This window comes from Ascidiella aspersa, chromosome 2 (assembly GCF_963924565.1).
Source record: "Ascidiella aspersa chromosome 2, kaAscAspe10.2, whole genome shotgun sequence".
Classification (NCBI taxonomy): Eukaryota; Metazoa; Chordata; class Ascidiacea; order Phlebobranchia; family Ascidiidae; genus Ascidiella; species Ascidiella aspersa.
The window spans coordinates 10760579-10778857 of record NC_139448.1 but is presented as its reverse complement, the minus strand read 5'-3'; the positions used below and the strand labels follow the sequence as shown (position 1 = coordinate 10778857).

General features: G+C 37.8%; 1 protein-coding gene across 1 annotated transcript; it reads right to left on the bottom strand.

Moving 5' to 3' along the window:
- Positions 1–6744: 6744 nt before the first annotated feature.
- LOC146163604 (uncharacterized) lies at positions 6745–17534 on the bottom strand. Its single transcript, XM_083380546.1, has 11 exons — positions 17363–17534; positions 16115–16295; positions 15707–15832; positions 15114–15260; positions 13056–13145; positions 12178–12332; positions 11533–11598; positions 11109–11193; positions 10506–10569; positions 8045–8203; positions 6745–7082 (listed from the first exon to the last, which is right to left on the bottom strand). The coding sequence occupies exons 1-11, from the start codon at positions 17528–17530 to the stop codon at positions 6941–6943; spliced, it is 1383 nt and encodes a 460-aa protein (XP_083236672.1). The 5' UTR covers positions 17531–17534; the 3' UTR covers positions 6745–6940.
- Between the last annotated feature and the right edge of the window lie 745 nt (positions 17535–18279).

The window sequence follows — 18279 nt, the reverse complement described above, 5'->3', positions numbered from 1 at the left end:
TAAAGAAACCAAGTAAAACTGTTGTGTGCAATCGTGTGCATTTTTATTAACGTAGCATATCAATGTTTTCCGAACACAATCGCTTTGAGCGAGACATCTAGGCTTTTTGCCCGTAAAGCAAAGGGCTGCTATCCCCATGGCAATTTTTCGCAAGCGCCAATAGTTGAGCGGAGAGTACAGTTGGGAGTTTAAAAATGCCTTTTCAACACGAATAACAAAGTAATTTTACCTATGGTCCAGCACCACATATGCTGCAAGTCTCAGTCTTTCAAAACAGGGTTGTCCATTCCTGATGGATCCTATACTTAAAAAAGTGCTATGTGCACACTGCAACAGCCAAGTAGCTACCTAAACCTCACCTGTTCTGAAACCAAATCTTGATTTGCGTCTCGGTCAGGTCTAACGCTCGTGCGAACTCGGCCCGCTCGAGGCCCGACAGATACTTCTGGCCCTCGAATCGTTCCTCTAGCGCCCGGACTTGAAGCTGCGTGAAGGCGGCGCGAGTACGCTTCTTCTTTGCTTGGGGTTTGCCTTTGCTTGATGTAACGAGCGGTTCTTTATGGTCTAGGGTCGAATCTTCCGAAAGGGATCCGCCCTCCGTCGAAAGCTGGTCTTCGCCGGTTGGCTCAGGTTTGGTGATCTCCGAAACGCGACACGAATCTGACGCTTGACCTGCACGACGTTGATTTGTTTTTTAATTTAATCTTTATATAGCTTTGAAAATTTGAGACCTTTTTAATTTTACGATGTTACTTATAATCTTTTGTTTGTACTTCCGTACTTTTCTAACTAATAGAAACAAAAAAAAAAAAAAAATTTGTTGCATTTTTTTATATATTATTTCTTTTTATCTTTTTTTTAATCGTTAACGCCATGATTGTAATTAATTTACTGTGAGAGCTCTATAAAATTTAAGGCTGCATTTTATATGAATGCAACAGACACCACAGTATAATTTTGCTTTTTTCAAAGAAGGGCCTAATTAAAAAGTTTGCACTGGGGTTATTTCTTAAATTTGTATCCGCTTAATCATTATTTTTTAAACTTTTTTTTAAGTTTTCGATACTCCTCAAAAGTTTTAGAACTAACAGAAGGCGTTCAGATTTTTAGAGGCGTGTTAGATCGGATGTAGTGTATAGCCTATTTATGTTAACTTTTATATAAAGCAACGCATTACCGTTAAGCTGTGCCGAAGCTGGCCCGAAGTTAATACTGCCGTTTCCCCAGTGGAACGTTTGATTTTCAATTTTCGGCGAAATGTTTCCACATTGTAATGACAGGTTTTCAAATCGCGACCGTTCGCAGTTTAATTTCCGAAACAACGACCTCCGAGTATTGTTCAGGTCGGCCAACGAAACAATGTGCTGATTGTTTTGCAACAAATAACTGGTAGCTGCTGCTGCTTCAAAATAATTTGGTACATTGTAGCAAGGAGTGAAATCAAAAATGTTCTGCTGCCGTCCAACGTGTGCCGCCGTCCTCAACGACTGTCCAGTTGGGAGTTGTTTTTCAAGGTTTAACCTGCTGTATTGCTGCTGCTTCTGAAGCAATGCGGTAACCTGACCCAGTCTGAGACCGAAAGAGCCGCCGACAAAAAAAGACGAGTTCCCCGTCGATTTCACTGGGTTTTCGTCGGGGTCGACTGGTCGCCATATTTTTTGGCTGCGACCGGGCAACTCACGGAACACGTTCATCGTTATGTAACTTACTCCGTAAAATATTGAGATAATAGATTGGTGAATTTATTTAATTCTCTAGTAAATCCTGACGGACATAAATTTCAGCAAAACACAAATGAATAGTTTAGGAAATGGTACCGGTATACAAGTTTATAACTAAAAGTTGTATTTTAATTATTTTTAATGCTTTTTTTAATACTAAATTTAGCAATAAATAAAATAAAATTGCGTTTTCTTCTTTTTTTTGAAATGCATAATTAATATGGCATTGAATGCGAAATACTAGCGATTTAACTGTTTCCTAACGCCACAAGGTACTCCTTATCAAGTCTTCTTTAAAATAATATGGTAACTACAGTAATATTTAATAAATGAACACCCAAAAACACTTCCGGTATTACATAACCTTTCCCATAGAAACAAATGGTCACTCCGAATAATCACCCACTTTGTCTGCTATAGCGTCTGCTAATAAGAGGTCGTCTACAGACAAGTGGCAAATGAGGGCGTACGGCAGAACCAGGTGCATGAGGTGCGCAACATGCTAAAGCAACACTGCACACTTCTTAATAAGCACTCTATCCAGCTGAAGTGTGCTTCGACAAATTGTGCACACGTGGCATATTTGCAAAGATGCATCGATGCGGAATCAATATTTTCCATCTCTGGACCGTTTACTGACCCTTTTGTTCACCAAATATTTTTTATCTTTATAGCGTTGCGCCTTATGTCGAATAAAATTAGCTAAGAAAAGCTGTGTTATTGTTCAATTCCACCGCTTAGTAAGGAGAGTTTAACGTTTTTCAGTGTTTTAAACACTCTGAATGTTGTTGCAGTTAGTCACAGAACTAGCCCTTGCGTTGGTTAAGGTGCAAACTAAAACATTGAAAATTAACGATTTTATCATATTTTTTGGGTATACTAATTGTGATCACCCAAAACGTTTTTTAATCCAGTTAATTTATTGTAGCCTATTTTCCTTCCAAAGATCAAAGATGTTAATAAATCATTCGATATTCGTAGCAGGTATATCTAATTTACCCTTTATTTAATTTGACATGACCGGTCGAGGTATACGTTGAACGCTGTTGATCTTTCAAAAATCGACTCAAGGCCATAGACTTACCTACAACCTTGGCATGAAAGCCTATGACTAAACTAGAAATCTGCAAAAAAGGCCTATAATAAAGAAATGTTTTCCACAAATAAGCGCAACCAATAATGCTTCGGGATGTCCCACAAAACAATAGCCAGAGGAAAACACGTTCCTACTTATAGACGCCATTTTATTTACACAACAGTCAGTAGCCTTGCGTTTTTTGAGTGATTTCTTTATTTTCCTTTAAGCTCTATGTGTCCCAACGCTTGGTGCCGAGCAAACGCCTTGGACAAAGAATTTGCTGTTTCTACCCCTTTTTTTTAAAGTACGGCGTTAAAACTTCACTGTAATAAATATGGCGCGGCACCACGCGTGAAAATCCCTTTTGACTGTCGGATCGGCGCGGACGTTTTCCCACTGAGCTGAAAATGGCGCGGAAGCTGTGATTTTAGGCTAAGTGTTATCGCCCTGAGAATTTTGCACGAAAAGACGCACAAATGGAAACAAGTTTCGGACAAGAAAACGGTTGAGCGGTACAGGTTTTAAAATGCGCGCACAATGGCGAAAGGGCGCCCCTTAAAATGCTTAGTCCGCTGCCAGCCCGGGCAGTATACACAGCCTAAGACAATTCCCACTGGCGTATGGGCGTACTTAAGGAGGCGAAAGAAAACTTCCACATGACATATATCCTCTTGTAGGCATTGTCGCGCGGCCCAGGCAAGCACCCCTAGTGCTCGGCCACTTGTTGTACAGCGGGTGTTTAATGTAGTTCCCCCCGCTAAGTGTCCATTATGACAAGTCGGCGGCACTTGCCGGACGAAATAATGTTATCACTGCGCGATGCCTGTTGTTCTTGCAGCGAGCCCTTTTCGCCGATGTCGCTCCCGCTCGATGCGGGAATACGCGATTTATCACTTTTCCCGAAGCAGTTTCTCAATTCCCCCTTGGTGGTATTTGCTAGCAACTCGTGACAGTTCTCCTTGACCTTTCTGGACCAATTTTACAGTTATTTTACCAGCGGGGATTTGCTTTTGTGAAAACTGCTTGCATCTAAAAAAAGAGGTACTCGCACTAACTTGTCTTTTAAATGGATAAGAGCTTCGCATAAAATAATAACCTTACTGCTAATTTTTTCACCGCCAGTATACACAGGCCCACGCGTAAATATTTCTTACGTATAGCTTTAGAAGCAACAGCAAGTTATCTCTCATACGAAAGGTCCCTGGATTTATGAGACAACCAATTTACAACCTACGAAGAACGTTCGTGCAGTTTATTCAACACATCAGGTATCATACAAAGATTGCGTGTTGGCATTGCGAGCCTTGTTGTAATTGCTCCTTCAAAAGACATGCGCGCGGCGCGAAAATATTCGGTAAAAAGTCTGAGGGCGCGGGTCCTAATGGACGCCTTGATGATTCCGAGACAAATAAAATCCCAAACGAAACTTTGGCGGTTACAAAGATCTTCTCCGGGACCTGTTTATTCACACCTGAATACCGAGAGCATTTTGATCGCTCAAAAAGGATCGCGAACCTTTGATATCTTCAAGCCAAGAAACAAACCTCATGCCTCGCAAGAACGACGCCCAATGGCGGGGTGTCAAAACAAAACACTTGCCCCGCTTCTGTGCTACGAGGGCGTGTCGCTTCGTCCCTTTACGACCAGCCGTTGCAATCATAACAGACTAGTATCGCACGATTACCGCAGTTAATTCGTGGCTTTCTATCAGGCATAAAAATACTCACGTGCTGCTTGTGTTGGATCGATGTGTTTTTGTTGGAGATGCTCTTCTGTAGTGCCGAACAATGTTTTCTATTTTAATTGTATGGTCGAATTTTATCAAACCGCACTGAATGTATTATTAGGAGGGCGATTTGCTCCTGAAAAGGCAGTGGACCACAATTCTAAAATATATATGGTATATATAGGATTTATAAATAAAGTATCACGTGCATCGTATTTCCACGCGGAAATCAAGGATTTGTTCTAAGGGGCCATGACAAAGCAACAGAACGACAATAACCTATACCAGTGTTTCTTAAAGTGGTGAATGGTTCACCCCAGGGTGAATAAAATTTTTGCAGGGGTGAACCAACCAAAAGGGGTTAATAGGGGTGAACGAAAATTCAGGAGCATCCTATAGTCACTAGTAAACAAATTTCTGAAGTAAATCGACTACTGAACTGTTGTTTTTTGCTTATTGTAATAGTTAAGTTGGTTTGCACTGAGTGTATAAGTTAGGCCTATATCATATGTCCTCTTTTAGGAGGATTTGTCCCCTTTTCTCAAGAAAACTGAATGGTCCTCCGAGGACGCTCAAAAATGTCCAAATGTCCTCTTTTTTCGCATTTCGAGTTAGTTGCTTATACTTTTAACAAGACTTTTAGGCGAGAGGTTGTATTTATTTCCAAAAAATACTTAAGCCATAAAAGATGCTGAATTGCTGGTTTAAAAAGGGTTTCTAGGGGGGGAGGTGGTTATCGTTTTCGTTGTACACCACTCCTAAAGCGCTGTACAAACTCTGTTTTTGCAAACTTTAACATTAAAACTGCCAAAAATAAAATGCGAATCTTCTGTTATCTAATGTTTTTACTTTGTTGAGCACAAAGTCTCTTTGAGTGCCGTTGCATCTTTTCATATCATCGAAGGTATAACGGCCCTATTTAATTATAATTTTTCAAACTTATAGATAAACGATAAAGGTCATCCCCCGTTTAAACTATTTTTTATCCATATTTTATATAATTGGATAACAGGCTAGCAACAGGGGGACGAAATGTTTTGCGAAAAGCCTCCTGATTTTACAGTTTAGCGCCAATTTAACCAATTAAATCCAATGTTTGTTCGCGCTTCTGACAACAAACAACTAACTTCACTATTTTCAAGTTGTCTCAGTGATATTTAATTAAAAATTCCGAATTGCTTTTAGTAGGGGTGCAAGTCATAGGAAAATTACAAAGGGTGCCGCTGCTGAAAAAAGTTGTGGATATGGCACGTATTTCTCAAACGTAACAATTCTATTTTCGTTTTACTTGCAGGCCAAAAAATGTCCTCTTTTTAGGTGCTAAAAATATGGTAGCCCTAGTAAAAGTACAACAATTTGGTGACTTTGTTTTGTGCTTTTGTTGCTTTATATTTCTGGACTCGAGAAATTGTAGATTTGCAATGGTAAAACTTAGCTTGAGCTGATCTTAACAAAAATCGAAACAATCTTAAGTCATTTTGTAATGTTATATATAGACGAGATAGTTTTATCATATCATGAGACAAGGGTGAATAAAATCTGGAGATAGATGCTAGGGGTGAACGAAACTAAAAAAGTTTAAGAAGCAATGACCTATACCAATTACGTTAGCTTGGTTTAAGTTTTAGTTTGCCGTTTAAGTTTTAGGTTTGTATACAACACAAAAGCTATATGCTACATTACTTCGCAATGTACCGTTAACATTTAATCGCAGTTCGTTTTTTTGGTGCTTGTTTTTCGCTGTGTAATCGTTTAGCGCCAGCAAAGCAATAATCAAGTTATTATAGATGTGCCTGGTCCCTCCTGCGTATAGATAGTAGTTTAACAAAATCGGATATAAAATCGGATATCAAATGCTTGGGACACGCCAACATTTTTTTTTTCGTGAACTGTACGACCTAACAAATTATCCCGGGCTTCCGGCTACCACTCCAACCGGCAGGTCTACAAAATAACCTCTTGTTACACATCACTAATAAAACTAATTAATCGGAAACACAAGGTTGAGGGCCATAATCAACAATGCAACTATATTTCTTCGGACATCGTCATTTTGACAAAAACGGTAGCCCTACTAGCAGTCTAGCATACAGGGAAAAAGGCGTCGGGATTAAGGAAAAGCGGAGAAAGGGCACACGACTAATGATTAGTATAAATACCGATAGTAATCAACTGATTCTAATGCGGTAGCGTAGCATTTTCTAAGAAACCAACATAATTATTTAAACCAGCCAAAGGGAATTTACGAAACTCTACTGTAATGGTTAAAATATGAAAGCCCTTTAAACTTTTCGCCAAATAACGTAAAGTGCAACGTCGATAACTCAGCAGAAGCCAAAAATGTCATCACCAGGCAGATTAAGGGTTGGTAGCGGATAAGGGAAAATAAGGATGGTAGTGGGCTCCGCTGGGAGGTCAGTCGATGACGGAATAAAGGGTGCTACCGGGGAGCTTGCGGACCGCGCCAACCGTTGTGAGAAGGAGGAGGAGGCTCTGGGTCTTCCCGCCCAGACTTGTCGCGTCCTGGATGTCTCCCAGTGTGAGTCCACTTCTTCGCCTGGAAGAAGAAGAGGATACAAAATTAGGCTTAACCAAGAACTGTATTAGAACCGATACCACCCTGGTATGGAGTGTCGATACTACCACTTGGTATGAGGTACCAGCTCTGATCCGATGTTATCGAATATCCTTAAATTTTAACCTTCCCCTTCTCACCATGCAAATAAAACTGGTTACAGGGATGCCATAAAATAAAAAAAAAGAAATGAAATTCAAAGACCACAAGTTTCGCCTTTTCAGTATAATTAGAAGACAAAACTGTAAAGCGCCATGCTAAACACAGTACCAAATACCAAATATTCCTAACACAACTTATGCTGGAAATAGAATCAAGAGTATTTGAAGACTTAGTAGAGGTTGAAAAAGTAAAGGTTTTTTTTCCCAAGACAATACACAAAATAATTTAAATACTTTCAAAAAAAAAATGTGGCCTGGATTAATGTACAACAGACTGACACATCCATTCTATAAAACCAAATACAGCTTTACAGGGATCTTAACATCTGTGAGCTTAATTGAAAAATAAATTAGTTGTAATTATTTTACGGCAGTTATTGTCTTTGTGTTATATTTCTCTACGACAAATAGCGAAATATTTTAAGAAAAAAGTATTTATTTTAAAATATAACAATTTGTATTAAGATGAACGTTTAGGAACATACCCTTGTAGAAGTATATTAAATGGTGTAAATTTATGGAATTTAAAACCACTAAACAGCATATTTCTCGTTTCTGACCACTGCTCCGCTAAAGCGTATATGGACAAGTAGATCTGAAAAAAATGTTGGGCTAGGTATTTTGCATAAGGTCTTTTCGAGCGGGAGTGTCTTTCGTACAACACCAATAGATGCAACAGGGCCGGTTAACACTGCATGCAAAAATCCATGCCTTTTCCAGGTTCGTATCAGCACAAGGGTAGGAATATCCATTCAAACGGAGTGTCGACTCTGTGCTACTCACGAGGTGGACAGTTCCATCCGCATGCTGTGCAGGGCGGCGTTGGCTTGCTCAATGGTGAAGAGCCGTTTCATGCTGGCGGGAAGTCGTTCGTACTCCACGTCGTCAACCCAATAACTGCTGCTGCGGCGTCGGCTCGGGCTGACAGGCTCTGTTGGCGTGCTGTATCAACGGCGAGTATGATATATTGTGTGATGCAACACGGACTTAGCAATATGGCCAGGGTTATCATCTGCCAAGTAGGGCAAACGAATCGGTTAGAAATAACAAGAGACTGATTTCGGCTAAAAAATTAAAACCGAGTCCGACTCCGGCCAAATGTGCAACTTCGTCGAGTCCCGTGTCCGGCTCCGACTTTATAGCCTGTATGTCACCTATTTACGTAACTAACATAAGGGTGTCACCTGTCATTTAATTTATTCACCCACAATACGTGGTTGGAAGAGTCCCGATAACGAGTCCGCAGCCCTATTTTTCACGAAATACGTCAAACTATGTTTAGTCCAGTGGTTCTCAACCGCCGGTCCGCGTCAACTTTCCTGCCGGTCCGCCAAATATATTTCAATTTATATCTCAATTGCAAAATGCAACATGTTAAAGGCTTGTCCATCAAATTTAGAACTTCGCTAGCTCCGTAATGTGCAACATTGCGACGTAACATAGATTTAATGGTTTTCTTTATCGTACGCCACAATGCTGCAAGTGTTGTGCCCAGCCGTTTAAAAGTAGGCTACAGCTCACTTAATTCTTAAACTTTTGGACCAGTTGTATGTCAAAAACTTCACTATAGAACCACGTATAACACGTATGATATCAAAAAGACAACAGCGAATTGCTCATTAAATTAAAGTTTTTATTCTCTTTGCTTGTTGCATACTTGTGTCGTAAATAAGTTTTGGGTCGATTTGATTTATGAAGGTCCGCCGGTCCGCAAAACTTGCTTTGAAATTTTACTGGTCCGCAAGCTAAAAAGTTTGAGAACCACTGGTTTAGTCTGTAGTACCAACTGTATGTCTTATTTTTTTCAGCCTTAACACGAGTTTACAAATTAAAAATCACGTTGCCAAATAAATTTACAGGACCGATAATACTTTTTAGTCTGCTGTTACCCCGTTTCTATTTATTAAAACTTTCGGTGATCCTTTGGGGTCAATAATATTAAACAAAACAATGTTCGGTGGCTGCCTCTGCACGAATTTTTTCGTTTCATCATTTTTTTGTTTTAAAATAAACACATTAGTACTTCCTAAGACACGGTACCTGAAAAATAACTAGGTCGGAATGGTTGTCTGAATAGAAGACAGGCGAGTCGTAAGCCTAGGCTTGAGTCGTTCTCATGTTTGTTTTAACCTTTTTTTATTTACAGGTGCATAACCAATTTTTGTACGCAGGTTCAATTTAACAGTTTTATCAACAGGATGTAGGCTACGGCATTGTAAACTATTTGTGCATGATTACAGCATTGGCTGCCAGTGCAATAACCAGCGTGTTCGGCGACAGTCTCCTTATTTTTGTTTAAAGCCACGTAACACAGAGATGCCATCCATGTATGTCAAACCAAAAATACTATGGCATTGTCAGGTCCGTAAAAATATTTACACTATCAAATAAGTAATAACGAACTTTTGTGGAATCTTTATTGCTCTACACTCTACAGTCTACAACGGTGTTTCTTAACCTTTTTTCGCGGCTGCCCTAATACTAAACGTAAGTCTAACAGGAAAGTATTGGCGACCTGTTATTTTCACTGAACTATTTGGAAGCTTAAAGTAAACAAAGAAGAAATCAGACAGTAGCAATATTATGGTCAAATTTATTAAATATGGGTCATGTATTCGTATTGTTTCCGCCATTTTCTTAAATTGCGGAAAAATCTTGTTAAGAATCTTAAAAAATCCAACCATGTATAAAACTACCGCAGTCGGCGACCAAAACAAATCAAAGAGCGGCCAATTTTTCTCAGGTCGCGACTACAGGTTGAGAAACACTGGTCTACAGTACTAAATTAAGGGTCTTGAATACAATTAATAATGTCCAAGGGTAAAATGCGTGTTTTATATTTATTGTGTTTTAACTTTGTGCGAGTGAGAAGGGCAATGTAAAACGCCACAAGATTGTTGAATTGGAAAATCTACATGAAGACACAGTCTATGCCAGGGGTTCTTAACCTGGGGTCCATGGACCACTTGGGGGTCCGTAAACCAGTTTTAGGGGGTCCATAAAAGCCTAATTGAAATATTAGTCTATATTTAAGAAGTAATCAATTTGTCACAGCAAACAGTTTATTTAAAAATAAAACGGAGTGTTTAGACTCCATTCCACTTTCACATTTTCTGACCGAAATCAGCAGTTTTTTAAAGTCTACCGTCGTCCACGCGAAGCCAAAAAAAATTTTAATGGGGTCCGCGGTAAAAAAAGTTTAAGAACCCCTGGTCAATGCACAAACGTTACTAAATGAACTCACGGTTCCGTTGTGAAACGTCCCAGCTTTGGTGCAGCAGGAGATTCGAATATGCTTTCAGGCGTATCTGAAAAACGAGGCGGGATTAAATATCGGAGTGCTTAACGAACCACCATAGGTCAAATTAGCTTATTCTTGCTTAAACTTAATTTTAAAACTTATTAGGGCTTTTAGGATAAGTTAAGAACCAACAATTAGGTCCTGATTTCAGCGTTGATCCGTGTATTAAACACAGATCAGGTTATGAGAGAATGATTTCAGTCATTTCAAAGTTAAAGTTAAGGGACAACATTTTAACAGAAATGGATCGTAGTATCAGCTTGACAGAATACTTGTTCGAGACTCCGAAGCATTAGTTGCAGTGAATTGCCCATTATTTGTTCCTGCTTTTTGTGATTAGGCTAATAATTAAAATTTATTTTCATTAAACTGCTTCGTCTTTTTGCGACTCCTTTAAAATCAATTTAAATTCAGGTCAAAACGAAGTTTAGGAACCACTGATCTGAAGGTGTACTATCTGAAAAAAAACTTACAAAAAATATTACAAAAAATTAACATTGCCATGTTAAGAAACCACTAAAGTGTGAATCTACGAGTTAAACCGACCTTCGACACTTGTGAAGTTTCGCTTGTTCTTTAATGCGAGGCCCATAAGGCCAGTTTTCTGCAGATCTGGTGTGTCCGGTGACATCTTTAAAATAAAGTGTATTGCAACCGCGTTAATAAATTGTAGTCGTGTTTATCGATAAAGAAATAGGAAATTGCACAGAAAATGCAGATAAAAGTGAGTATAATCATCAATCATCATCGAAAATACTGAAACAAAATTCATCTAGCGTTTAAACAATTTGAAGCAGCAAACGACTTTTTGTTTGGTACATTAAAGAATGGACTATATAAAGGCATATTTTAACAGTTGGCTTTCATGGCCACAGCCTTACAGGTATAATATAGGCAATAAATTATTTCAACCCTTCACAAAGAATCAACGAAGGCATATTTTTCTGGTTCTTTTGGACTAGATTCTCACCAAAGCGTCCGGTTGATGATGGATCGCCTTCTTCAGCTGGGTAATGGTAACGTCAGGGGCGTCATCCTAAAAAGTTGTCAAAAAAAGAAATATCAAGCATTTTTAGACGAGCGCACTTAGTCAATTCGATAGTAATTCTTCCATTAGGAAAGTTAACCAGAACCGAAAGACATAATACACCAGATTAATACAAACACAATGAAAACTTGGTATTTTTTCATTAAATTTTGTCTTTTATCCAAAAAAGCGTCAAAAATGCAATCGGGACAAACCGAGGTGGCCGCTGTGTTCAGAGTTATAGCAAACGTTAATGTATCGAATGTGGTAGTCTGGTTTGTGGGCTTGATAAAAGTTTTTTAGGACAAAAATAAACTTTTCCAGTCGACATTGTTTTCTCTTTGAAGTTATCGGTTATCCACACAAAAACCTATTTAAAAGCCAACAAGCGAAAATCAATTAGCTAAATACCCCGAGAGTGGCCCTTAACTTTATCTGTTGTAATTGTCGCCGAAGACAGGTTTACTATTTATCAAGAAAACCTGTAGTAACTTGATAAAAATTAAAACGTAGTTAAGTTAAAGGCGTTGGCTAAAGTTGGGATTGCGCTATGTGATGAGTTGCTTCTTGTAGCGAGGAAGTGCATACGTTTTGGTAATTGGCCAGAAAGCTTCGCCGCGAGTGCAAGACCAACTGATCGTCATCATCCGAGCTGTCGGACTTTCCTTGGATGGCGTTGGCAGGCTGGACTTCCCTTCTTGTACCCTGGTATGACTGGGCGCCAGCTTCTCCGTGGCAGGACACTAGGAAAAAATGTAAATTCCCCCAGTTCTAAGAGAATACAAATCAGGATATTAAATCCTGGGTAGTATTGAAGGCTTGTGAGATAACTAGTGAGTAGTAGTAGCCAGGGCCCAGGATGCACAATTGCAAATAAAAAATACAGAACAAACAGTTCCATAGATTATAACAGAGGTTCTCAAACTGCGTGCTGTGACACCCTGGTGCGTCATTTTAATTTTTCAATAGCGTTGCAAAATAATTCAGTTTTAAAAAACTTATTGTAGTTATCAAATGATTGCAAATATATTATTATAAACCCCGGTATGGCATTCAAAATCATTGTTACGAAATCTTCTTCGATTGATTATAATTTTTTCAAGTCAATAAATAAATGAAATTAGTACAGGGTGCGTCACAAGAAAAAGTTGAGAACCACTAGATAAGATAGAAACATTGATTGGTGAGCTATAAACATAAAAAAATAACGACTATTTCTATTTTCTTGCGAGATTTGCAATCAAACAAAAATCCTGAACAGAAAGTTTATTCAGTATTTGAAACACGTAAATATAAAATTAGTAACATGTTGTTTAATGCAACCCACTAAGAATGCTATATGTGTGGACCGTGGGTAATAATTAGATTTAGACAATACTATATATTAATGCAATATCTTTAAGTCTCATTATCCAACAAAGATAAGTGCCTTTTGACAATGGTAAAAATACAACTAAAAAACTTACTTAGTTTTAACTTGGGTGCTTCAGGTGTCACAAGTAAAGGAAACAACGCGTTGGATGAAACAGCTTTCGATGGAGTTGATTTTTGGTGATCTGAATTTTTGCAAATTTGTAAAATATCTTGACTGTTTTTTATAGTTGGCAAAATTGTGTTTCAATATAGAGTTAAAACAACAGATTTTTATGTGTTGTATTAGACATAATACTTTAGATCAGTGGTTATTTTTTTTTAAATTATTCAACGGTCCCCGGCAATTTTTTTTAATTGCTCGCGGTCCCTTAGAAATATACAAAAAAAAAACAACAAAATAACACGTTGTTTTTAATGGTATCAATGGGACAGGTGCACTTGCTTCTTTGCTATAAGCTCGGCTATGTTAACCTCTAACAAATCACATTATTTAAGTGAAGCAATAATGAACAGTTTTAAAATCGTGACCATACAGCCTACAGTGGCAGCGCAGCAAGCTATAAAAACGCAACTATCACTAGCACAACGCCACACCATGACTTCACCATGACTTCACAATGGACAATTCAACTTAAGCGTGCAATAACGTGAATGACTAACTAATCAGCTTGGTTTGAAAAAGTAAGTTGCCTGAATTTCTACAGAAAGGTCGTGTTGATTTTTGTTGTGTGCTTCGAGTCCCAGAAAATTGTCTCGCGGACCCCAGTTTGAGAACCATTGCTTTAGATCAGTGTTTCCCAACTTTTTTTACACTAGTGCCCCCTTGGGCTCAATATGATTTCATATCGCCCCCCTTATCTTGCTTTACAGTAAAGTATAATAGACAACGAATATTAATCTTAAAAAAAATATTTACGAAATATTATTCGAATATTATTAATCTTGAAAAACATTATTCGTTGTCTAAAATCACATTGTCTTAACTTTCGTTTCTATTAGCTGTCAGTCATATTTTTTAGGTCGTCCCATTCACTAAGGAATTTATAGATACATTATTTTATCAGGTTATGTCACTACCAGGGAAAATTCAACTTTCTGCACAAAGACTTTTTAATGAGGGGTCGGCGACATTTTCTAGTCGCCAACCAAACTCAGAAAGGTCTCTGTGGGCCGCACAAAATGTTAACTAAGAATTGTGTTATTAAAATGTTAGAACAACTGTGAATCAGGCAGCCCTCGGATTTTTTTTTCATCCATCACTACAGTGTAATAAAGCTACTTAGAGGAAACGCGATAACCTTAATAGACAAGTCCGGGCGCACCTGGCGAGCGAAGCGAGACCGATTTTTTTGAGGTATATCGGCATTTCTTTTAAATTTCCCGATATATTACATTGCCTAGAAAAATAAAAAAATGTTAAAAACTATGTGTAATATTTTTGAATACGTTTTCCGTTGGTTCGCGACGCACTTGGCAGCCTTCCACGGCGTAACGGTAAGGAAGCGCTGATCTAGTCCAAAGACATCATTGAAACGTAAACAAACTGGACGTAGAAAGATCATTCGCGCGAAGCGCGAAAATTTTTCGCCCATACTAAGGTAAAATAGTCAAAAAGCATTTGAAATGGACTCGTGTCTCGTTGTCAAGGGGGCGGCGGGCCGAATCCGCCCCGTGGGCCGTAGGTTGGCGATCCCTGCTTTAAATATACAAACATTTTGCCGCGCATAAAACGGTGAAACGCAACATCAACCAACCAACTTTACATAAGAAAGCCAATTATTACGTAACAATGGTCGGGAAACTACTACAAGTTCGCAGTACGGAAGTTGCCATTTAAGGTTAAAAGTTACCTACATTGCTGTTTGTTACAATTTTTTATGTGAACTTTTGTACTTTCATGTAACGCCCCCTTATGTGCGTTCAGCGCCCCCTAAATGAGAAAAAGACCCAAAACGCCCCCTTGTAACTCGCCAACGCCCACAAGGGGGCGGTACCGCCCACGTTGGGAACCTCTGCTTTAGATGATAAATACAAGGATTAATTTACAATAGAAACATTTTTTTTTACTGAGGATTATATTTAAAAGAAAGCTTGATTTTTTATTAAAAAACAATATATTTAAGTTTTTAGCACAAAACAGAAAATCCAACCTAGGTTAGCCGGTGAACTGAGATGGGGAAAAAATTGATCCTTCTTTGTACCTCCAATACACGGAATAGCAGGTGAATGCAAGAGTTCACTTTTTTTCCTGTTCAGCTGCAATAGTGGAACTGTTGGGCTTCTCAGATTTTCAACTCCTAAATAAAGCACGACTGGTCTTAATAAAACTTGAATATATGTAAGTTAACAAAAAATTACCCTGACTATTTAAAGCATTCAAGAAGCAGTATGGAATGACTACACCACACTAAGAATACAACGCCAATGGACAGACTTTTATTTTAGCACGTTTTTCTGGGTAACTTTTATCATATAATTTGCAATATTCTCTCCTGAACAAATAAAGAAGCACTTGCGGTGTTGCAGAACGCAGAGTAAACTAGTGTTTACACAGTTGTGGTAAATATATCATATGAAAAATACTAAAAATGTATGCGCAACTGTAGAAGGATCAACATAAAACCTTTCTGCATATTGCAACACGAAGTCGGTATCTAAGTAGGGTAAAAGTTAAGCAGTTGAGAAAACAGTGGTATCAAATTAAACAAATCACAAAAAGAAATTAAATGGTAAATCGAGTCACCTTCAGCATCCTTTGTATCTTCGGATTCCGAATTCCCCTCTTCTAGCTTGTTGGTTTCATTTTGCTTGTCATCAGTTGAATCAAAATTGGACAGGTCTCTCATTATGACATTATTTTCCTCATTGACTGCAATCAAACAACAAAGTTAAGAAGTCCTGTCTGAAATTTACATCCTATACAATACTAAAAAGTCTGTTTGTTCATGTTAATTAAGGGATGATTGAAAATAAAAATAATTTGCTTTACACCTACCATGGATTAAAAAAAGAAAGCAAACAATAACACAGGTAAGAGGCCATAATGTAATTTGCTTAAATGTTTTAGAAATTTAAATCAAGTTTACTCACACTTGGTATTACTAAGAAATTATATTTATCATTTAAGTACATTTTTACGAAACACTTTTACCTGGGATTGGAGCTTGGCAATAAGGAAACTGGTTGGGAATATAGCCTTGGCTGGAAAATTTGATTTCAAAAGACTTTATCTGATTTTCAATCATTTGGAGACATCTTTCAGAGACAATGCGGTGCTCTGCCAAATTTGTGTTGTTTCGTTTCAGCTTGGCATCAGCAGCAATGCATTCTTCCTGAAAGTATAAAATGTATTGTATAACTCAGATGTAAAACTACAACAGCATATGTTTTATTTGAACAGCAGTCATAAACTGATCAAAATCACCTAACATTGAATGAATAAGTTACGAAAATAGTTTGTATTTATACATGCTAACAAGAAAATGCTCTATTTAACTATAACATAAAGCATAACGTTGAAAAAAAAATAAACATATATTTTAAACAAACATATACTTCATTATTTGAAATATAATAATACTTGACCCACCAACACCCAAACGCTAACTCACACCCTAACCCAAATATTGTGCGTTGCTTAAATAATAATTGTAGTAGGATTCTAGACCACAGCACAGAAATGATATATAGGCATTTTGACAATCTGAAATTTATGGCAGTTAAAATCTGAAGTGTGCACTGCCAAATTTGTCTCTCAGCAATCAACTGGAGGTTTACAATCCAAAGCTAGTGGCCAATCCGCGTTTCATGCTGAGATCTCGGATATACAGTACAAAATTTTGGCGCTCTTTCACTATTGTACTAAAAATTAATAAAAAACAATTTTTCTTCAAATGCCGCATACCACAACACATATTGTTTGGGTAAGGGTGCGGGTTAGTGTTTGGTTGAGGGTGGGTCAAGTTATTATTAATAATAAACATAATATTACTTGACCCACCCTCAACCAAACGCTAACCCGCACCCTAACCCAAACAATATGCGTTATGGCATGCGGTATTATTATTTTTTTTTTCATAAATTTTCACGTACAATAGTGAAAGAGCGCCAAAATTTTGAGGTGAGCAACAATGTTGTTTTGCACATCCTAGGTTGGAAATCCTATAACCATTCAAGATTTTTCTAAATTTGATGCGCAATTTATTAATTAAGCTGGAAAAAAGTGATATGTAAAAAAATATAAAACAATACAATATGTGCACCTGCCATAAAAAGAGTTCTAAATTTGCCGCTAAAAATTTAACTTCAATACACCGAAAAAGATTGCAAACCAGCATATTATAACATTTACTAATTTTCTATTCTGATTTTAGTTTAGCCTAAAATCATGACCACTTACGGTTAGGGCGGTCACTTCTGATTTTATATTGTAAAATTTCGACCAGCTTTCGTAACGAATATCGTCGTTGTCCTTGATGTTTCTTGTATGTTGAATTTTAGAGTTTATTTCGGACACTTGACTATCAAGTTGTCGACATTTTTGTTTTAACGAGTGAAGAGCTTCCATATTGACTAAATTGTATGCCTGTTTTTTGATTTATTAACTATAAATACACTAGTTTAGACGCATAGGGTTTAATCTGAATTTGCCGCCAGGGAAAACAAATATGTCGCTTATTGCGAGCGACACATGTGTCGCGCAGCACAAGAACATTTCATTAAAAGTTTTCTGTCTCCTAGTTTTATAGCACGTTTTTGCTTATTTTACCTAATAAATATTAATTTAAACCAGCACAAGAAAATTAATAGTTATTCAATAAAGTATATTCATCAGTCAGGTAATATGATAAAACTTATAAACTGTTGCTACAGAAATAGTAATATAAATCAAAAAACAGCTTCTCTGGTAATTGTAATTATTTACCAACGTTTCGGCAACCTATGCTAGTCACCTTAGTCAGGGTGAATGATACCGAACGCTCGTACAATACATCGAAAACACACAAAGGAAAAAATGCAAAAAAGCGAGCAACGAAACGATAAGAAAATAATTAATTAGCCATTCCGTTTTGCCTCTAGTACTTAAGCAAGTGCTTGTAGCGTGCCGAGATCATCACACGTCTGTTTTGATGTTCATGGTGTTACCCTTCTTATTTTTTTCTATTATTAGAAAAATGGAATCTTGGTACGTAATATTGGCCTAAAGTTGACCTTGAGTAAACCCATAGCAAACTTTTGCGCGTTTTACAATGGAATGTTTCTTTAGCAACTTAACGCCTTTTAAGGACACGTTAGTGGTTCGCCCATCACGAAACG